The sequence below is a fragment of the Pristis pectinata genome, chromosome 9, assembly GCF_009764475.1.
Source record: "Pristis pectinata isolate sPriPec2 chromosome 9, sPriPec2.1.pri, whole genome shotgun sequence".
In the NCBI taxonomy this organism is placed as follows: domain Eukaryota; kingdom Metazoa; phylum Chordata; class Chondrichthyes; order Rhinopristiformes; family Pristidae; genus Pristis; species Pristis pectinata.
In genome coordinates, this window is record NC_067413.1 from 25,535,943 (window position 1) to 25,559,148 (window position 23,206).

Genomic DNA, 23,206 nt, shown 5'->3' on the forward strand with positions numbered 1-23,206 from the left:
AACACAGGATAGAGCATAGAGATATTGTAAAGCTACTTCTGGAGCTACCAAGGATTTATTTTGACTCTCTTGCATTGCTCCTCTCCTCTATTCTATTATTTCTTATCTTGACAACATTTTGATACAAGGCTTGTATGTATATTGATAACTTCTTTGCTGCTAGCTCCCTCATCCTTTCCACTATATCTGGCAAACTATCTGACATCCAATTCCAAAGGAGCTGCTTTTTCTTCCACTGTTTGTATAATCACTGAAACATTGAGCAAATTTTTATTTAAATCTGGTGTTAACCCTAGTTTATATCAGCTGCTTATGTCTTCTGTATTGTGAGAACTAAAACACAGCTGTATATTTTTGTGTGACAAGCAGCCTGAGGTTCCTTGACATACAAACATATCAATCATGAGCCAAAGGAGGCTGCTCAGCCCCTCATGTTTTCTCTGCAATTCAATAAAGTTTTGGTGGATCTGACTGGAACCTCAACTCTGTCCTCCTGTCTAACCTTGATAACATTTCTCCCCTTCCCAAAAAGCAACCTACTTGTGCTCATAACAGTATTCAAAGACTTCCTATTGAGAAGGAGAATTCCAAAGACTTCAGTCAGCTGAAACTTAGTTTGCCTCATCTCACTCCCTTATTTTTAAACAATGACATTTGTTCTAGATTCCCTGACAAAGGGAAACGTGCTTTTCGCAACCATCCTGTCAAGACCCCTCAGGATCTCGTCTTTCAATCACATCCCCTTTCAGTCTTCTACACTCCATCGAATACAAGCCCAGCTTGTCCAAGCTTTCCTCATAGGACAATCCATCGTTCCAGATATCAGTCCAGTAAACCTTCTCTGAACTGCTTTCAATGAATTAACATTCATTTTTTTAAAAACAAAAGAGACCAGTATTATATGCAGTACTTGAGATGTGATCTCAATGAAGCAAAACCTTCATACTTTTATATTCAATTACCAGAGTAATAAATTATGTAGCTTTCCTAATCACTTTACCTCTATACAAGCCTTCTGCAAATTCAGCTCCATGAACACGGCCCTCCCTCCCATCGAGGACATTTTTAAGAGGCAATGCCTCAAAAAGGTGGCATCCCTCACCATCCAGGACATGCCCTCTTCTCGTTACTACCATCAGGGAGGAGGTACAGAACCCTGAAGGTGCACTCTCAATGGTCCAGAAACAGCTTCTTTTCCCTCTGTCTTCAGATATCTGAACTGTCCATGAACATTACCTTGTTATTCCTTTTTTTTTGCACTATTTTTATAATTTGTAGTAACTGTGTGTCCTTGCACTTTGCTGATGCAAAACAACAAATTTCATGTCATAAGACAGTGACAATAATTCTGATTCTGAAATTATGCATAAGGACACTTGGTTTCCATTGCAGGTACTCACCATTTAGATAATTTTTCCTGCCAAGAAAGGGCAGCTTCATATTTTCAAATGTGTTTTATTATATTGTAAGTGAACCTAAATTTGCCCATACATAACCTACAAAAATAGGGCATGGATTTTACATAGCCAGAAATTGAGGGTAGAGGAAACAGGGTAGTGGCGAGATGGTCAGTGGGTAGGGAAGACAGTGTTGGGAATGAGACTAATACCAGAAATAACAGTGACACAAAATTTATTTTGCTGCATTTATAGGTGCCTTCTTTTGAAGCATATTTTAAGAATGGGTTTCATTCTAGTGGGGGATCCGCACAGATTGTATATGGGGAAAAAAGTCAGCTTTTGGTAATATGGAGATGCAAGGTTTGTTTCCTACATGAATGCAGTTAAATAGCTGAAGGACATTTAATGAGAAGGATTCCCTTATTTAAAATTGTCTTTGTATTCAGTAGAAGCATTCTATTGCAGGATTATAGTGTTACAAGTGCATTAGAATGCTGCCTATTTAATTTGTTGCTTTCTAAACAATATAACTGATGGTAAATCAGCATACAAAAACAATGTCATTCATTTTGCAGTATGTGATTGCAAACTGCTTTGTGAAGTTAGGGGGCTTTATTCTGTCTGTTATCTACAATGGTTCCAGTTTTATACAGTTGCATTCTGGTGGGTTTTTCTTGAGGGGGTTACACATCTCTGAAAGCAACAGAAGTTGATGTATCCTTGAACAATATCAACAACATGTATTTCTCCTTCAACACAGTTTGTTTCTATGTAGAATACCTTTTAATGTAGCATAATGTGCCAAGGCACTTGATAGGAGTGTTATCAATACAGTTTGGCTTGGAACCTCAAAAGGAGACATTACTAGTTTGCTCAAAGAAAGTGTCGTGAAGGAGGGCAGAGAACACAGCAAACTGATTTAAGGAAGGAAATTGAGAGCATAAGGCTTTGGCAGCTCAAGTCACAACAGTTAACGGTGGAGCAATTACGTGCCAGGTAAGAATTACGGAGGTGCAGGCATCTATTGATGGTTTTACGGCTGGGAGAAATTGAGTAAAGCAATACCACAGAGAGATGTAGCAACAATAAGAATTTTACAATCAAAGTGTTGCGTAATTGGGCACCGGTTTAAGTCATCAATACACAGGAGTAATGGTATGTTATAGGATGTGACAACAAGGAATGAAAGGACCAGCTGAAAGGAGAGATTTTTAAGTTGCTTTTAGAAGAGATAAGTTGAATGTGGGGGAGTAGTGTACAGATCACAATAATTAGATTGTAAGGCACAGTATAAAAGATTTTAAAAAAAATAGCTTATCTGAAATGTTTAGCAATAAATCATGAGTATTTTAATCTATCTGTAGACTGGAAAAATTAGATGAAGAATAGGCAGGGTGTAAAGTTCATTGTATTTTCAAGATAGTTTCTTGGGACATTCTGGAGTCAATGAGAGAGCAGGCTAAAATAGACATGGTATTGTGCAAAGAGGAAGAATACATTAATGACTCATTGTGAAGGCACCTCTTGCTGAAGCAACATTTATAATATGATTGAATCTTTCAGTTTGAAGGAGAGAAGGTTGGGTAGTATTTTAAAATTATGAGCAATAATGAGGCCACGAAAGAGTAAAATGGCAGATTAGATTGACTTCAGTTGGGCAACATGCAGGGCCAGGTATTTAAGGTGATTTTTCAGAATACATAGATTAAATGCATTCTAGTGAGAGAAATTCCAAATTTATGGTGCAAATTAAACAGCTATTTTGTATACTAAAAAGTATATGTGTTAAATCCTAAAAATTAGTTCTAGGTCAAGAATTAGAAGGGAAGGAAGAACAGGAAAATAATCATCAGGACAGTGTTATTTGAATAAATTGGTGGGCCTGTGGGCTTGCAAATCTCAGGGTCCTGATGGACTTTATCCTAGAATCTTAAAAGGAGTGATCAGTGAGATAATTGAAACATTGGTTTTAATTTTCCAAGGCTCCCTAGATTTTGGGAAGCTTCTATTAAATTGGGAAAATAATAGGTGTTCAACATGATGGGAGACAGAAAGCTTGAACTATCAGGCCAGGAAGCTTAACATTTATCATGGGTAAAATGTTAGAAGCTATTCTGAAAGACTTAATGAAGGGCACTTAGAGGAATTCAAGCTAATTGGGTAAAGTCAAGGTGCTTTTTGTAACTAATTTTTTTTTTAAAAGAGTTCTTTGAAGAAGTATAATAATAATACCTATTCCAGCTATCTATTTAATTTCTTGCAATGTCTATTTAATTGTGTGGTTTTTTGAAGATGTGACAAAGCACATTGATGAAGGTAGACCAGTGGATGTGGTGTACATGGATTTTAGGAAGGCGTTTGATAAGGTTCCTCATGGAAGGCTCATTCAGAAAGTCAGGAGGCATGGGATCCAGGGAAACTTGGCTGTGTGGATTCAGAATTGGCTTGCCCATAGAAGACAGAGGGTGGTGGTAGATGGAGCATATCTTGCCTAGAGGTCGGTGACCAGTGGTGTTCCGCAGGGATCTGTTCTGGGACCCCTGCTCTTTGTGATTTTGATAAATGACTTGGATTAGGATGTGAAAGGGTGGGTTAGTAATACAAAGGTTGGTGGTGGTGTGGATAGTGTAGAAGGTTGCTGTAGATTACAACAGGATATTGATAGAATGCAGAGCTGGGCTGAGAAGTAGCAGATCGAGTTCAACATAGATGTGTGAAGTGATACACTAGGAGATCAAATTTGAAGCAGAATACAAGATTAATGGCAGGACTCTTAGAAGTGTGGAGGAACAGGGATCTTGGGGTCCACGTCCATAGATCCCTCAAAGTTGCCATGCAGGTCGATAGGGTTGTTAAGGAGGAGTATGGAGTGTTGGCCTTCATTAGTCGGGGTATTGCGTTCAAGAGCCACGAGGTGATGTTGCAGCTCTATAGAACTCTGGTCAGACCACACTTGGAGTATTGTGTTCAGTTCTGGTCGCCTCATTTTCGGAAGGATGTAGAAGCGTTGGAAAGGGTGCAGAGGAGATTTACCAGGATGTTGCCTGGATTGGAGAGCATGTCTTATGAGGATGGGTTGAGCGAGCTAGGGCTTTCCTCCTCGGAGAGAAGGAGGAGGATGAGAGGTGACTTGATAGAGGTATACAAGGTGAGAAGCGGCATGGATCGAGTGGACAGTCAGACTTTTTCCCAGTGTGACAATGGCTAATACGAGGGGACATAATTTTAAGGTGATTGGAGGAAGGTATAAAGGGAATGTCAGGGGTGAGTTTATTTTACAGAGTGGTGGGTGTGTGGAATGCACTGCCGGCAGAGGTTGTGGGGGCAGATGCATTAGCGACATTTAAGAGACTCTTAGACACATGAATGATAGAACAATAGGGGGCTATGTGGGAGGTGAGGGTTAGATGGATCTTAGAGCAGCATAAAATGTTGGCACAACATTGTGGGCTGAAGGGCCTGTAGTGTTCTATGAGTAACACATGCCATGGATAAAGGGGAACCATTGGATGAATTATATCTGGAATTCCAAAAGGTATTTGATAAAATGCCACATCAAAGATTATGGTGGAAAATAAAAACTCGTGTTTTAGGATGTAATATTGGTGAGCATGGTAAATTGGCTGGCTCATGGGAAACAGTAGGCATAAATGGGTCTTTTTGCAGGTTGGCTGGATGTATGATGTGTGCTACAGGGACCGATGCTCAGACAACAACTTCTTACAATTTGTGTGAGTGACTTGAATAAGGGTATCATTGCCAAATTTGCTGATGACACAAAGACAGATGGGAAAGTAACTGTGAAGATGATGCTATAAAGGGTTATCAATAGTCGAAGTGAGTGTGCAAAGATCTGGCCAGTGAAGTATAATGTAAAAAAATGTGAATTTGTCCATTTTGACAAGAAACAAATGTAAGACATTACCTAAATAGTGAGAGATTACAAAGTTCTGAGATGCAGAGCAGTCTGTATATCAAGAGCATGATTCACAGAAGGCTGGTGTAAAGAAACTGCAAGTAATTAAGGCTAACAGAATGTTATTATGTGTTACTGGGCATTTGAATATAAAAATAGTCGTTATGCGTCCGTTGGAGAGGGCAATGGTGAGTCCACATCTCGAGTACTCTGTATTGGTCATCTTACTTAAGGAAGGATGTTAATGCGTTGGAAGCAATTCAGGAACTAGTTACTCTTCTAGTACCTGCAGTGGAAGAAAAGCTGGACTGTCTGGTCTTGTATTTACTGGACTTGAAAATTAAGAGGTGACTTAATTGAAATAAATATGATCCTGAAGGTTTTCCCAGGTGGGAATGGAAAAGGATATTTTGCTTGTGGGAGAATCTTGAAAGCAGGGATGGGGTGATTTCTTTTATCCTGAGGTTCGTGAATCTTTGGAATTCCCTTTTTATAGGGAGGTGAAAAGAGAGTCATTGAATATTTTTAAGGGGAGAGGTAGGTAGATCCTTGATTGGTTACCATAGATACATGGACATGCAAAGTTGAGCCTGCAATCAGATCAGTCATAATATTAAATGGTAGAGCAGGTGCCAAGTGGTTGCCTTCTGCATCTCGTATATGTGTCTGTAGTTGACAAAGATAGTAATTCTTTGGGAGGGAAGAGTTTGCTTAAAGCACCGTAAGGATTCCTAATATGGTGGAAGCGCTCGAAGTAATTTTAGAATTTTAGAGCAGATTAGCACTGGGTTAGTAAAGATTGCTGTCATATTCCCCTACTTTCATATCTCCCTTTTGGGGGGGGGGGGTGGAGGGGAGGTGGGGGAAGTTATCAAATTATTCATGCTGTAAAAAAAACACATTATTGGAGAAGAACATGATGTACAATGGGTGAACATTTTAATAGTTGGGGTATATTAACCTTTGTGACAATCCCATCCAGGATGATTGGCACTAAATCTTTAAATTAATACAATTTATTTTTATTTTTGTATCAACATTTGATAGCAGGGTGCCACAGCTAATAATGCTGCTGCCTCATAGCTCTAGAAACAGATTTAATCTGACCTAAACTGCCATCTGTCTGGAGTTCCATGTCCTCCCTGTTACTGCGTGGCGTTTCCTCCTACATCCCAAAGACATGCAGGTTGGTAGGTTAATTGGCTTTTGTCAATTAAATTAAATTTTTTTTTAATTTTATTTACAGCGTGGTAACAGGCCCTTTAGCCCAATGAGTCCGGGCCGCCCATTTTTTTAAACCCATATTAATCTACCTATATGTCTTTGGAACATGGGAGGAAACCAGAGCACCCGGAGGAAACCCACGCAGACACGGGAGAATGTACGAACTCCTTACAGACAGTGACGGGAATCGAACCCTGATCGCTGGCACTGTAATAGTGTCGCGCTAACCGCTGCACTACCGTGCCGCCCAATTGCTTCTAGTGTGCAGGTGACTGACAGAATCTGGAGGGAGTTGATGGGACTGTGGGGAGCATAAAATGGGATTGCTGAAGGAATGGTGTTAATGGGTGCTTGATGGTCCATGGAGATTTAGTGAGACAATGTGCCTCTTCATGCTGCATGGTTCTGACTCAATGACTATAATATTTTGTAGATATGTTGCAGATGTTAAAATGATATTTGTATTTAATTCATTTACTTTTTTTTCCTTCAACAGTCTCCCCGAGTGAAGGAGTCTCCACAGGGTCCAGATGTGAGTCTGAGTGTTTTCTCCTTTCAATTCTTAGGATTTGCGTAATTGGCAAAGTTGTGTTTATTACCCATCACTAGTTACCTGAAAAGTTGCTGATAGACTTTAGACTTTATCCTAATGTTGCAGTTCTAATGAATTCCAATGATGGAAAAGGAATGCCAGCATGTGTGTATGTTATAGCAATGCATGGTTAAATGAGAATTTGGAGATTATGAATGCTATATGACCTTGATGCTATTGCTCTTTTTCTGGGCAACACTTTTCCATGTAAATGATTGAGAGGAATGGTTGCAGAATAGGTGATTGAGTTCCACCTGGAACTAGTGAGAAATGACACTTTAGCCCACTAAACCCACAACATAGTGAGTTTGTGTCCCACAGACTTCCCACAAATCAAGTTGTACAGTGGATTTGTATTCCGTTTCTCAACAAAGGTTTGAAGGTGACTTTATAGTGGTTATTAATCATTGAGGAACTATCACCAACTTGTTAATATCATGCAGCTTAATTACTCTTCGTAACTGGCTTTCACAATGTTACAAAACTCATTTTAAAGTTATATATATTTGGTATTATGAAGGATTTTCCTTAAAACAATGAACAGTAATTATGGAGCAGCAATGAGCAAAGCTAGTGTCCAACTACCATGGGTAATATTGCTTGATCATCAATATGTAAATTGAGAGGTTTGGAGCTGAGGTATTCACTTCTCTGACTCGTCTATGCCTTGAATGTTGTGACTGTTTAGTCATCAGTGCACAAGAGCTGCTTAAGTTGGGGTGACAGTGCTGAAGATCATCATAAGGCTGCACCTGAGGGTTGGATCATGACTAAGAAACTAGTGCGAAATTTAGGTTCTTCAGCTTGAAAGGAGGAAAATACAAGGGAAACTGATCAAGGTATAGAAGGATAAAGTAGAAATGGTAAATCTGGAGCACCATAAAATTGAAACTAAAGGCTGAAGAATATTTGATTCTCTGATGCATATAACGGTAACCATTAATTATCAGTGAAAGATGAAGGAATAACAATATTAGATATGGGGAAAAGTAGAGAAAGTACTTAAAACATTTGCAGTGTTCAAGCACAAAAGTCACCAAATTTGGGTTGGAGTTGTTAGGGACCTTGGTGCTAGAAGATCCACTCCAAACAAGTGCAGACCCAGCAATAGGAAGTTGCAATAAATACTGGGCCACTTAACAAAGGAGAAATTTAATTGGTACATGGAAAACTGTGGGCTCATAAATGAAATTCCAGCACTGATTTGTTAAGAGCAAATCATGCTTCATTGCATAGATTTTTAATGAAGTGAAAAGGATTGTTGATAATGGTAGTGTGGTAAATATGTATGACTGTTTTAAAAACTGGCATTACCAGTTTTAAAGGCCAGAGGATTATGGGGCAGCATGAATGCAAATTGGCTGGATGCAGAAAATAGTGGTGAAAGATCATATTTTGCACTCTAATGTTGGATTACTGTATGTTAATTACCTGGGCTTCATATACAGGACAGTTTCAAAGTTTACAAGTGACGTTAAATTTCAAAATGTTGTAAGCAATTAGCAAGATAGTAACTGATTTTAGGGGGATTGAGGGAAAATTAGTCAATAGGTAGATAAAACTTGATTCCAAAATGTGAAACAATGCATTTTGGCAGGAAGAATTAGAGGCAGTCTCAGGAACAGTGTGACTTGGAGTGTAGTTTACACATTCTTACAGGTCGCAAGACAATTGCAAAGTGTTTTCTTTGGGGATAAAAATAGCATACAAGGTCCTTTGTTTTACTAAAAGAGCAGAATTAAGGAAGATATGTTAAACCTTTATAAAGTACAGATTAGACCCCTGCTGAACATCACACTTGAACGGATGTTAAGAGATGCACCAGAATAGTAACATGGACACAAAACTTCAGTTAAATGGAAAGACTGAAGGAGCAGAGAAAGTAAATATAGATTTGGCAGAGGTCTCAGCTGGCTTCCTTTATACACAAGCAGCAGAGTCATGTTATCCAAGGCTCTGCTGCTTGTGTCTTAACTCAAAAACAGTTTCCTATTAGCAGACAAGCCAAAGGTTTATTTAACCAAAGGTTTATGAGAAACCCCATTTTTGTACAGCAAGGCAAGGTAGAATGTATTGGTTAAGGGATTGTGTCAGCACATTCACTATAACAAGTAGAAGAACTGGATCAAGAGATCAATTTACAGGACTGTTGAAAATTAGGCGTGATTAATTGGATAGCTATACCAAATAGTTGGTGCAAGCATGACGGCCACAATAATAGCTTCCTGTGCCCTGTCGTTGATTCCAAAACTCCTTATGTGCCACATGCACCACCTAGAGGACGTTTCAAACATTAGTGAAATTTTGTGGCCCAGTGAACATATGCTTCACTAAATTGAATGTGAAATAAAACATGAATCAGTGTTGTGTTTTTTTTTCTAATTGTAGCTTTACGTATCAGCAGAAGCACCAGGCTCAAATATTCAAGTTCCTGCCCAAATCCCACAGGTGCTACCTCAGCCAACACCAAAAGTACCTGATGCCACACCGGTGCCTGCTGTTCAGCCTTCAGTAATAGCAGTCCCAACACCTGTGGCAATGCCGGACCCTAGCCAACAAGCTCCAGCTCAGCATCAACTACCTGCATCTCAGGTATGCTACACTTCAGAAATAGGTGATAGCATTTTTCATCTTTGTTTTCTTTCAAGCTTATAAAGCAATGTTTGATTATTTCTTGTCTAATAATTCCCAGATTACATTTTTCAGTCAGTGTTAAGGAATGACTCTTTTCTTAACCATACAACTTAGTGTACAACTTGTAATGCTACTTTTTTGAACAAAAGATATTATAATGGCAAATGGTTGGGAGTCTCTTCTCTGCATGGATGATATGTGGTATCTCATGAGATTTGCTTCCTGTTGCTGTCTCCATCTTCTGAACTTTATTTCCATTCGATGGACTTCCTTGCAGAACTTTAGTGGAGCAACTTTTTGTATATTAGTATTGTAATTCTTTGGAACTTTTCGCATTTGAAGTTGTACATTTGATACAAAATGTATTCGAGTAGTGTTTGGGCCATAAAACCAGTTTGCAAAGTAGGTGTCATCTTGAACTTAGCATGGTTTAGGTTCTCTGACTCTAAATTGGAATGTATGCAGGTTGAGAAACTCATTCATTTTCTCTTGGAATTTGATTTTCATACATGCTGCAATCACATACCGTAGTATTTTGCACAGCAGTTGTACTTGACTGTTTTTGAGACCACCACAATGACAGCCACCTGTGTCCCATCATTGAATCTAAAACTCCCTATCTAGCCAACTATTCATTGCTTTTCAGCTATGGCATGTGGTTATAGGTAGGTTTCAAGTTGATTTTTTTTTTCCCCAACTGTACTTGTGCAGTAAGTTTGCTGCAGGAGTATTTAAGATAAGATCAGATTTCTTTATTAATCACGTACATTGAAACACAGTGAAATATACCTTTGCATAGTGTTCTGGGGCAGCCTGCAAGTGTCGCCACCAATATCGCATGCCCACAACTTCCTAACCTGTACATCTTTGGAACGTGGGAGAAAACCAGAGCACCTGGAGGAAACCCACGCAGACACGGGGAGAACATACAAACTCCTTACAGACAGTGGCCAGAATTCAACCCGGGTAGCTGGCACTGTAATAGCATTACGCTAACCACTACACTACCGTGCCTACCTTGATTACTTGCTGATTGATGGATATAGCCATCACTGTATAATTTTTAAAGCATTTTTAATGGTGACTCTTGACTAAGGCAGGAGGGAAATTAGACCTGAACCTTTCAGGAGTAAAATCAGAAGATATTTTCACACAATAGTGGATAATCTGAAATTTGTTCATACAAAAGGATGTTCATATGGGATTAATTAATACTATCAAATTAATAACTTGAGTTTTTAATAGGCCCAAAGAGAGAGAATGTTTAAATGGATTGATAATTATCTATAGTCTGGCAGGCTTGATGGTTTGTATGTGAGATGACACTTAAATCTTTACTAAAGGTAATCAAATCTGGAAATGTGTGTTTACTCTGGCTTTGAATATAAGCCTTAGACACATTGCTCTTTTTTTGTGGAATTTCCAGAAGAGGTTCTAGTATGACATTTAAGTTACTAGAGTGCAAATCCAGAGACATGATTTCAGATTTCACATGGCAGTTGGAGAGTTTCAGTAATTAAATAAATCTGGAATTTACAAACAAAAACCTAGTCTGATTAACAATCACAAAACAACCAATTTGCATTAAAAACACATCTGGGTTGCTAATGTCCTTCATGTAAGAAAATTTGCCATTCTTGCCCAGTATGGCCTATTTGTGACATCAGTCCCAGACTGCCTCCTGGGTTTGGAGCAATTAAGAATGGACTCATTGTCACCAGAAATGCCTTGTAAGTGAATAAAAGAAAATTATTGGATTTTTTACTGACTGGTTTCTTGTTTTATTTTCAGCTGGCTCCTGGTTCTACTGCTGCAGATTCGCACCAAACACCCATTAGCCTTGTGTTAAGATTGCGGTGAGTGAAATCTGATCAGATACCTTGCCCTGGCTAAAGTAGTACCTTGAGCTTTTATAAGATCAAAAGGTACAATAAGGTGTCCAAAAGAGTTCTGCATCAGTGTTCTTTAAAATATTTCAGAATATTTTCTGAAGAATCCTATGTCAACATCAGTTGTGACAAACTGAATGCATGTCTTCTCCATCATCAAGACTTCCAACTCTGTAATTCCCAGTACAGGCACTTGCCTCAGCACATTTGATATTTATACGGACTTGACTGTTCCAGAGCTCCTCTATCTAGTATGTCGTCTATTACATTCTTTAAGCTTGTGTTCATCTCAACTCTACTACCTGTAATCCCAGGTTGCACTATCCCTTTTGACTTAATTTTCCCTATCAAATTAGATGAGGACCTCCATCTCCAATTGTAGAATAAAGCAAACCATTATTAACACATCTGGGCAAGTGTACCTATTCTTTAATGAAGCTTTAATAGTCTCATCTAACTTAATTAAAACATTTTGGGTAGTTATGTTTAAAACCAGGGAGTAGTGAAAACGAGGATGAAGTAGATTTTAAAAAGCTCATTCAGATTCCATTTGGACATGGTGTCCTGTCAACTCCTTTTGTACACCACCACGTACATCCTAATACGAGATGATCGATGGCTACTCGTGAATTTCATTGTGTTTTTCTCTTCAATCCTTGTGTCTAACCATTTACACAAAGCAATCTCTGTGTCATGTAAATGTCTTCAAGTCTAGATAAGTATTTTTTGTTTCTTGATTCTACCTTTACAATCATAATTTACATTTGGAAGAGATTTTTATTAGAGAATATTAGTAATTCTCATATTTAGTTCTAGTCTGGATGTTGAAAGTGATGCTCGGGTAGTTATTTAGCTTAACCACAACTGTTTTAAGGCAACTACACATTTTCACATATAATCTATAAATTTCTGTGAAAATTATACTTGTATAGTTGATGGAACATGGTAATGTGGGTGATTGGCAAACACTTGGGAAACTATACAAGATAACTGCAGCATGGTATAAAGGATTCCTGATATTTAATAGCAAAAAAGATGTTGAGGCATGCTGTGTGCACCATATTAATAAATATATAATCTGCTTTAAGTAGGGATATGGAGAATTGGATAATTTAGAGATCTGATGTCTTTGGGTGGCAAAATTCTTCATAACACTGCTAAGTGCCTTCAAGCATAACGGGTTGATCTCAGACCTGTCATCAGCTTTACATGACACATACTAAAAACAGGAAAATAATGAGAGTTTGCATTTGTCTGTGAAATAAACCATATAGCACACTTTACATGCAAAATTGAATTAATTATACTTGATTTAGAGTAAGAACAAATAGTCTTGTCTGAATTCATCATTTAAATTACATACACCTTCCATCTAATAGATATCAACCAAGCTGCACCTCAGCAGTTTGAACAGTAGCTAATAATTGATAAAGGTGTTTTTGTTTACCCTTACCCCTCCTCCCCTCCACCCACAGGAATTTAAAGAAGGAGCTGAATGACATAAGATTTGAATTTACTCCAGGTAGAGGTAAGATGTTCTTTCAAATTTTTTCTATATTTTTGATTTTCTTAGCTGGAGCGTGGAACCAGCTGCCACTATTAAGCTTTTATGAATCTACTGTAGCGTGGTCAAATATAGAGTAAAGATCTCATTATGGTGTCTTCACTCCAGGCATAGTACGTTACTACAGTAAGGTTTTTCCATATCCTATACCCTGTCAGCTCTTTGACTCCAGCTATAAGTTTGTGTTAAATAGTACAGTAGTTTGTGTTAAATAGTACAGAAGTTTGTGTTTTGTGGTCCTTGAAGTCCTAACTCTAATAAAAAGACCAATAATCTGGATGCCCTATTTTCCCCTTCCATTTTGTAATCATCTATGAAAGCCAGTGCACTACTCATCTGCTGCTAACCCTCCATGAATACCATTGCACAGCTGAGCATTAAATATGCAGATTAAAGTAGCTTGACTGAATTTATCCTTATTTAACACCTCCATGATTAAGGTAGGAAATTACCTCATGTATAGTTGTGGGTGTTGTGCTGCTCAATGTTGCCTGTGCATAATTTTAAAAGTTGTTTGAGATTTGGTATTGTGTGATGAAAAGTCCAATGGAGAATCACTCATGTATGTTATTACAACTTTGCATCGTGCATTGAGTCATCTTCCACGTCCTTTCAGTTTTTCACTATCAAAAGTTAACCCAGTCAGTGGTTGAATTAATGGTGTTAATATGTAGCTGGAGTAAGTTGATGCACACTGACCTTTTGAACAATTTGTACATTTAATTGTGAAGGATCTGCCTTCGGAATGTTGGATTATGAAAGAGTGGATCGTTACTTTCCAGTTAATTTCAATTGAATCTAATTTTATGAGTGAGGTGACGTTTAGTTGTAGTACTGCTTTTAAGAATCCTAATTGGAACATTTTCTTCTGCCTTACTGCCACCCCCTCCCCCATCCCCACCAAAAACCAACTTCAGTTCTGTTTTCTCAAAATCATTCATGAAACATCCTCCACTGTTCCACCAACTGATCATTCATTACTCATTTAAACAGCAGGTTAGTTGACCATTCAGGTCAGCAAATCCTTGCACATCTGTCTTCGCCTGACCTGTGTTTCCTGGCAAGCATCATTAGGTAGGAGCAAGAAATCTCAATGAATCCCCTTTGGCATGGTGTTGCAGCATCAGATTACCACCTTGGGCAAGATCATCTAACCCAGATCAAATTAAATCTGGGGTGTTTGTCACATGTCTGTGCTCTGCATTAAGTCATTTAGAGAAATCACAAATTACTTTCACTTAAAGAAAATACAAAGTAGCTCAGATTGAATAAGAATCATTGCATTTTGTTAGCTGGGTAAAGCATTGCTTGGTCTGCAATTAGTTTAATTTATGACTACATGCATTTATTTTGACAGATACAGCAGATGGTGTTTCCCAAGAACTTGTCTCTGCAGGTCTGGTTGATGGAAGAGATGTAGTAATAGGTAACTATTGCTTGGATTGCACTACGTGATTTTGGAATTTGACTGTTTATTACCCTTGAAAATGCCTTGCTGATACTGTACAGAGTGGTGTCAAAGGCAGTATGGCTAAGCTAAAATCCAGCAACCCAGGCATACATTGAAAATGTCAACTCCAGTGCCACCTTGGCCTGTTGGATTGCTGTGAAAGCCTACCACTTTCTTAAGGGATACATAATAAATGCTAACTTTGACAGCAATAGCCACCTTCCAAAATTGAACTTCAAAGTAAGTTTCCAATCCTCTGAATATATGTATAGATTCTTCTGGGTACTGGCAAGCTCAATAACTTGGGTAAGATGAGGCAATTCTGCTGCCACACTGACTGTTGACATGGTAATGGTTATTGCTCTTCTCTAGTTTCCCTGACAAGGTGGTGGTATTAGGCTGTCTTCAAACTGCTTCAGTCTTCATGCTAATAAAGCTTCGAGGATGGTGCTTGATAAGGAATTCCAGGATTTTAACAATTGTGTTGAAAATGGCATGGTGGTATATTTGTGCAATGGCATGAGGTTGGGAGGGCACCTTGGAGTATTCCTATAACCCTGTTGCTTCTGCCATTCTTTGTACTTGAAGATCACCGTTGAAGAAAAAGAAGCAACTTCTTTTGGTTAGTGTTTCTCCTCCATTGATTATTGCTTGTGACATGGTTGGCAGTTGTTCCAAGAAAAGATAAGTCTTTTGAGGGAGTTTAAAACATTTTGCTTATGGCAAATATTTATCAAAAGTGTAAAGTGGTGATATGTTCACTAAGTAAAAACAAGAATTGATTCAGATTCGGTATGTAGTGGGAACTTAGATTTTCTAATCTGTATTTTAACAAGCAAAAGTGTGTTGTATGTTGGTGTAAAAGAATAAAAGCTGATTAGCTGTGAGCTTATGGTATGCTTCAAACAATTGACAATACTGAGCAGCTTTTCTAAAATGCATCTTTTCTGAAATCTAGTTGCTGCAAATCTACAGAAAATAGTGGATGAGCCAGCTGCAAATAGATCTGTCACTTTCAAATTGGTGAGTATAGACTTCCATGCTGATGTTAATACTGGAATCAAAATATCATATCAGTCACTAAGTATATTCAGGAAGGGGATTGATAGATTTTCAGATATTAGGAGATTCGAGAGATATGCAGGAAAGTGACACTGAATTAAATGGTCAGCCATGACATCATTGAATGGCAGAGCAAACAAGAGAACCCCAAATGGCCTACTCTCCTATTTCTTATGTTCCTGTATAGCTGGCTTGCAATTCAGTAAGTCAGTAAGATCTGGAAAATAATCTGTACAATAGGGGTCCTATATCAAGAGGCAAGGCTATCAATGCTAAGGAATCACCTGCATTCAGCAGCAGGTCCATTATTCCTTGCACATTAGAGCCACTATTATGCACATGCCTACAATCTCTTAAACCCAGTGAATCAGAAAGACACAAGTGTTCTTAAAATAAGGAATCATGGGGGTTTAGTGAAGGCATGAGATCTGCACAGAAGCTGATGAGATAAAATTTGGTATGGAATCTGTTCAAGAATTTGATCTCAAAAACATTATTCAGTGGCCTATAATTAAGACCAGTAACAATTTTTATATTATCATAATTCAATTTATAAACATTTAATCTCATCCAAGAAACATAGACTGAACAGAATCATTAGATCTGCAATTTATCAGAAGTATGAGGATTCAGCTGGCCTTTATGAACATTCTCAAAGTGCAGGGGAGAGGAGCTATAATTTTGTATGTTGGTGTAAAAGAATAAAAGCTGATTTGCTGTGAGCTTTATGGTATGGTTCAAACAATTGACAATACTGAGCAGCTTTTCTAAAAAGGTAATTGCATCAATAAGCTTTTCCTTCCCCCTTTATTCCATTCCATTCCTTTTTCTGTTCCCCTTCCCCAACATTTGCTGGTATATTGTTTCATTGTTGCTTTTGCTCTCTATACTTATCCAAGTGGTAGGGAGTTGGTTAATATAGAAGATCAAACCTTGGAGCGCCAAGTCTAAATCCATCCTGATTTGTTAATCCCTGGTTAATGGTCAGTGACCCTTGTTCATTGTTCCCCAGTCAGCAAATAGTAACGAACAGAGATGTAGGTTAAAAGTTGCATTGGTAGCAGCCTCTTGTGTTTTTTTTCCATCCTTCATTAACTTCTCTTCAAAGCTCAAAGCCCTGTGAAGCTCTGGAATGGCAAAGCCACATTGTTGGTCTGACTGGCTTTAAAAGCTGTTACCCTTGGAGTTCTCCTCCCACATACACTCACCTATCCACCAAGGTTTCTTCTCCCTTCGTTCACCTTTCACATCCCCTCCCCTTTCTCCCCACTCTTCCACCCCCCTCCCCCCCGTGTTCCATCTGTTTATTACCCCCTCCCTATTTGGTTCCACCTGTCAACTACCAGCCTCTACCCCACTCCCCGTCCTCCATACTGCTATATAATGGCAATCTTTCTTCCCCTCAGTCCCATGCAGGGTCTAGACCTGAAACATTGACTTTTACCTTTTGTTGCTGATTGCCCCATTGAGTTATTCTGGCATTTATTTTTGTGTCAAAATGGTCAGTATCTCTGACATTAACAAGGATTCAAAATAATATAAAATGTATTGAAAACAAAACTAAAGATATTAAACATAATTAAAACTTTAGAAGGTGCTTAAAACCATTTAATATGTTATATATTTAAAAAAAACAAATTACCTAAAACTCAATTCTTTGGAAGCATTTCCCCATCATCAAAATAAATGGCGTTGCTGATCCTATGCCAAGTTAGATGTGGCAGTGGTTTAGTGGGCAGATTTTCCAGCACAATTGTGGAGAGATTCAGGAAATCAGCACTGTTGCTGAACTTCATTAAACATGCAACGTAGGGGCAAAGTTGAAATCACAGCCGCAAGGACTAATACATTTCTATGACTATGCTGGAGGAACTCCACAGGTCAAGCAGCACCTGTGGAGAAAAGCAGACAGTCAATATTTCTGGTCAGGACGCTTCTTCAGGACAATGCAGTCCTGAAGAATAGTCCTGTTCTGAAATGTTGACTGTCTGCTTTTCTCCACGGATGCTGCCTGACCTGCTGAGTTCTTCCATCTTGTTTTTTTCCATCGAGATTCCAGCATCTTCAGTCCTTTGTTGCTCTAATACATTTTAATGATGGGCTTTCCAGTGTGTCTAGTTGCTCATCTGGCCCTCCTTGCTTGAAAAGTTGTCAACCAGTAGATTAGCCTATGAAAGATATATAAACTGCTTGAGTGAAGAGTGTTGAAAATATCCAGATGGCCCCAATTGTGTCTTTGCGAGGGAATCCTAGCTAACTGCTCTTCCTCCAGTGGTGCTGCAGAGACCATTGTTGCTCTAGTGACTGAAACAAGCTAACTCATTTAAATTCTGGATCTTTGTTCTGCCTGATTCATTATTGGGTGTTGGCATTATATTTAGTAACCACTGTTGTGCAGAAAACCATGTTTATTATTATGAAGTATTTGTTTAATAGATTTTTATTTTGTGAGCATTCTGTATGTTTTGGTTTGCTTTTGGGTGTTTTCACCTGAACAGTTGAGGTGGAAGATACAAAGAAACAGCTGGCACATTGGTTTAGAGGAGACAGGTCCACCATGGTACTTGCAATGAGAGACCCATGATGTCGACCCTATTATGCCATTTTCTGACTGTTTTTAAAATTCCCTCCACTCCCACTTCCTGATCTCATTCCATTACCAGCCACCCAAACTCCACCCACCCCAAATATTGTGTAATGTATTCTTCTTCTTCCAACATAATAGTAGTTAACTTCAACAGTATAACGTAATGAGGCCAGTGGGCTCATGTTGATCCAACAGCTGCTGACAGTAACTTCAGCCCAGGTGCTGAATAATTTGTTTGGCAGTGCTTGAGGTGACACTGAACTGATGATATTGCTGAATATATACACCTATGAGTTGGATATAATTTTAACCTGTAGTGCAAGTTGGGCAGTGTCAAAACAAGATACTACAGTTGATAATACTGAGTAATTTGCATTGGTGGGGCATATTTGCAATGTGGAAGTTCATATAGCCAGTTTCTATTGAAAATGGGGCATCTATTTTTCCTGTTTTATCAAATTTATGGAAATATGACATACTAAAACATTTTTTACTTTGCCTGCAGGCTTCTGGAGTTGAAGAATCAGATATTCCTGATGATGTTAAACTCATAGGATTTGCACAACTTACCATTAGTTAAATCACACTACAACAGAATATAAACCTGCTGACCCCGTCTGTGAATAGGTATCTCACTGGTGTTGGCCTGAGGAAACTTGTACTGCCAAAGAGTGATGATCTTTGCCTGTAGGACTCGCAACATTTGCCCTGCCTCTCCCTGTAATAAGGAATGTACAACTAGAAGTGAACTGAGTATTTGCTTTCACTACGCAAGAACGGAATAGACGCCGTCAAGAGCTTTCTACAAGGTTTCGGCTTGCAGATTCCTCCATCTGATGCTGGGTGCCTGATGTAGGCAAACTAGAATTGCCAGCTCTCATCTGCTATTTCTTCTCTTCTCTGCCTTTCCCCACCTCCAATAACCCCTGCCACCCCCCCCTCCCCGTTTCTTTTCAAAATTGCCTTACTTTTGACAGTGCTTTACTGATCAGTGAAACAGAGATGACTTCCCCACAGTTCTTGAGACCTAGTGCATCAGATTGAGAAATTGTGTGGTTTCAGTAACTAGTCCTTAAGTTGATTAGCCTTTTTCTTTTTTAAAAAAAAACAAAGGTGAAAACAAATATGGATTACAATTAAATTACAATTAATCTAAAAAGTTTTTCCAAAGGGCTGCAACCCAAAGTGATGGGCAGCATGTCTTTTTGTGTATGTGTTTATTGTGCACTCAGGCTCCCAGGCACATCATTAAATGCCTTTGTGATCTAAAAGTAGATTTTCTTTTTGTTTATGTGTTAAAGGTAAAACAGAATTTAAATATTAAAGAAGAAGAATACTTTTTCCCCAGTCATGTAATATAAACTGTTATGGCACAATCTGCATCCCATCTTTTATAATGCACAAATAGAGTATAAAGTTTAAAAAAACTCCCCAGTCACCTTACTTTTTTCTTATTGACTCATTCTTGGTGTAATGAGAGCATCTTTTTTCAACTGTCTGATCTTGTAGCTCAAAGGAATTTAAAAGTTTCACCTATGAGTGTTGAATTGTATCAGATTCTCTTGAAAGGTTGAAAGCATGATTTGATTCAAGCCTTGGTAGTTTTGAGTGATTTGTTAAACTTGTTACTCATCTTGGGTCATGTAATGAAAATAATACAAGATGTGCTACATTCCACATTAATGTGATTGGGGCTTACATAATGTATTGGTACTGTCATGCTGTAAAGGTCACATGTAAGCCAATACACCTTAAAGTTGCACTAATACTCTGGTGTGAACCTAATTTGTTATCCCAGGTCTGCCCCACTATAGCCATCACTGACATGTATGCAAAATGTTATCCTGATGCTAGACAGCTGCAGAAACTTTCCAGACGATGTCTGAGCAGCATAGAGATGAACTGCTGTTTGTTTTTTTTTTGACATAGTTTGAGAATTTGTCCTGTCATTACTGATTTTGTAGTGACGACACAGTACTGGGTGCAACAAGTTGTCTTTGCAGCACTAGTTACATAGGAAATTCAACAGAGATTCTGTGTAACATCAACCAGTAGCAATGGGGGTTCAGGTAGAATGGGGTGGATACATTGCCCTGATCAAGATGTTGAAGGGGATTGGCCGCCTGGTTTTGAACAGCCATAGATTGTGGTGTTTAGGACTAGCTGTTTATGTGTACCACAGTTATGTTTGTCCCCCACCCTACCTCAGCAGATTTTTATAGATCCTAAGAAGTTTCTATCCTGACTTCTCCACCATGTGTATCAGTTTACAGAGCAATGCTGCCATTAGGCAAAAATGTTTGTGATAAACAAGTTTGGTAAGGCTGAGAGAAGCCTTAAACTCTTATTATTTTATCCATCTAAAAAGATCCTACAGTTTCCCCTACTTTTTTTTGCTGCATCATATTGCCTCATAACTAATTCCAAGTAATTAACTACTGTGTCTGGCAGTATCTTGCAGTTGGTCACACTGAAGAATTCCTTCCTGATGCTGATTTGCCAATCTGGACATGTGCCTCGATCCAAGTCTCGAAATTGAAATTTAAATTAAGCATCATTCCAGATGATCATTTATTTTCCTTCATCCATCTGAATTGCTACTGTAAAGTCATCTTTCTTTCCTAACTGAAAACCAAGAAGTAGAGAATAAAAGGCATTGTCCATTGGGTATGATACACTGGCCCTCCAATGGACACATGACTATCGACCTTGTGTAACCCAGCTTAAAACACACTCATTTAAGGAAAGATTTGTGGAGGAGTAACTGGAGCCACATAATTGCATAGTTTGTTTGACTAGTGCTTTTAAAATATTGTTTAAAAACAATCTGCTTAATGTTGGAAAGAGAGATTTGAAAGAGATTCATACGTTTTGAAATTATTGAGTTTGATTGAAGTTGTGAACTATGTAAATAAGAAAAATTGTTTTTATAATTATTTTAAAATCACTGAGTCCTTCACTCTTTGTTGATCTACTGGCTTTGAACATTTTAAGGAAATGAATATTGGCTTTGGTAGGAAAGCTTTTGATTTGTCTTCCATCACATGGGAATTATAGGATCTTTCATGTGACCCAGCGGCATGATTTCTAACAACTTTTTTCTAAGTTTGTATAGACCTAGCACTGGTTATTTTATTAATATGTACCTATTAACTGGGACTGAGGATTGCTGTTGCTAAGGCTAACTCTCAAATTGGTGTAATACTGATTGTAACACAGAGGTGTAAAATATTGTGATCACTTTTCTTCAACATGATTGTTTTGGATTTTTTTTGCATGGTTTTGCTAATTCCTTTTAATCAATAAACAGCAAACTATCTTTTGTGTGCTTAAAGGTGAAACTTCAACTATCTGATACTTGGTAACTGAATTAACTTTTAAATGTGCTCAAGAAAACGTAGTTAAAGACATTTTAATGAATTCAGGTACTGCATTCCAGTCAGAAGAATGATTTTAATGTGCTTAATACCTTGGCTATCAGTTATTTGGTAAAATTCTTTGACACAGCAGATCAAGCTCCACTCAAGAAAATTGAGCATTCGACCTAGATAGCTTTTTGTCCAGTATTCAGAAAATGTAGCTTGGTTGGTGAAGCCACTTTTGAATGAGCATCCAGTTAGGATGAAATGTAAAAGATGCCATGACACTTCAGTGACCAACAGTGTCTCAGCTAGCAAATATCCCTCAACCTATATCATCAAAACAAGTTCCCTTGACATGGCCTCCCTGTTGTTTGTGAGATTGCTTTGTGCAAATTTGTGGCTGCATTACAGTGGTAGATGTACTTAAAGTGCTTTTGGATATCCCAGGGTTTTAAGGTTCACAATAAATGCAAGCTCTTTTATTAAATGCATTTGTCAAAATATGGCTTAATGTTTCAATACTTTTGTATTGCCATAAAAATAGTGAATGGATTAACTGCACAGGCAGATTCCCAAAAATATAGCATTCCAGTAGGGAATAACCTGTTGCACCACTGGTTGAGGGAAGAATGTTGCCTGGATCGCACATCCCTACCCTTCTTTGAACAGTGCCTTGGGATTATTAGCTTGAATTGCCTGATGACTTATTTAACTTTATCAGACAAAGAAACTTTAAAATTAGCTGATGTTTGTGGCCCCTCAAATTTGTTCCAGCATTTGTAAATTTATGCCTCATTCAGCGATTCAGTTCTATTTCCCCCATGTCCCATCTGTCTCTTAATCTTTCCAATCTATTGATTTTTAACTTTGAGTATGCTTAGTACATGAACATACTCAAGCATTGTTCAGTCTCTGTGATAACCCTTTTGGTTCTAAATGGTTAATGCTGAGACTTTATCAGCTAGTTATGACTTTCCAGTTGGAAACAGCCTCTCAACCACTATCAATCCCTGTCTCAATGAGATTGCCATTCATATTTCTAAACTTTCATGAGTAAAGCCCAGTCTTGCTCAATCTCTCAATCCATGAACAGGTTAAGTGAATTAATGTTGCACTGATTCAAAGTATTTTCTCCTTTACATATAAAGACCAAAACTGTACAGTGTTCCAAATGAAGTTTCCTAAAGTACTGTTCAATCTCACAAGGCTTCCTTTCATTTGTACTTCCATCCCCAGGAGAAATTATTTGCTGTATGTGTATGTTTATTATCTGCAAGTCATGACCGAGCACACTAACGTGCTGCTGTGTAGCAGCATTTAAAAGTGTTTTGTTTTATCCTCCATCTGGGAGTACATTGTATCAAATTGTGAATTGTGCATTTTGGTACATCTTGCCCACTTAAACTGCCTACATGTCTTGCTACATTCTTCACATCATCTGTAAACTTAAATGAAAAGACGGTGTGCAACATATCTCAAGTGTGGGGGGAAAAAAAACAACAGCTTTTGTGTTTTTAATAGTTAGG

At 38.2% G+C, this 23,206-nt stretch overlaps 1 protein-coding gene across 1 annotated transcript in view; it reads left to right on the forward strand.

The window, feature by feature from the left end:
• The window catches only part of LOC127574404 (serine/threonine-protein kinase OSR1-like), a 125,997-nt gene extending 104,360 nt beyond the window's left edge, over nucleotides 1-21,637 (forward strand). The window contains exons 12-18 of the mRNA XM_052023403.1: nucleotides 7,037-7,072; nucleotides 9,521-9,724; nucleotides 11,558-11,622; nucleotides 13,131-13,183; nucleotides 14,577-14,645; nucleotides 15,628-15,692; nucleotides 18,824-21,637. Of these exons, the coding sequence (XP_051879363.1) occupies nucleotides 7,037-7,072; nucleotides 9,521-9,724; nucleotides 11,558-11,622; nucleotides 13,131-13,183; nucleotides 14,577-14,645; nucleotides 15,628-15,692; nucleotides 18,824-18,898 (567 nt within the window). The 3' untranslated portion in view covers nucleotides 18,899-21,637. The remainder of the gene's footprint in view (nucleotides 1-7,036; nucleotides 7,073-9,520; nucleotides 9,725-11,557; nucleotides 11,623-13,130; nucleotides 13,184-14,576; nucleotides 14,646-15,627; nucleotides 15,693-18,823) is intronic.
• The last annotated feature ends 1,569 nt before the right edge of the window (nucleotides 21,638-23,206 follow it).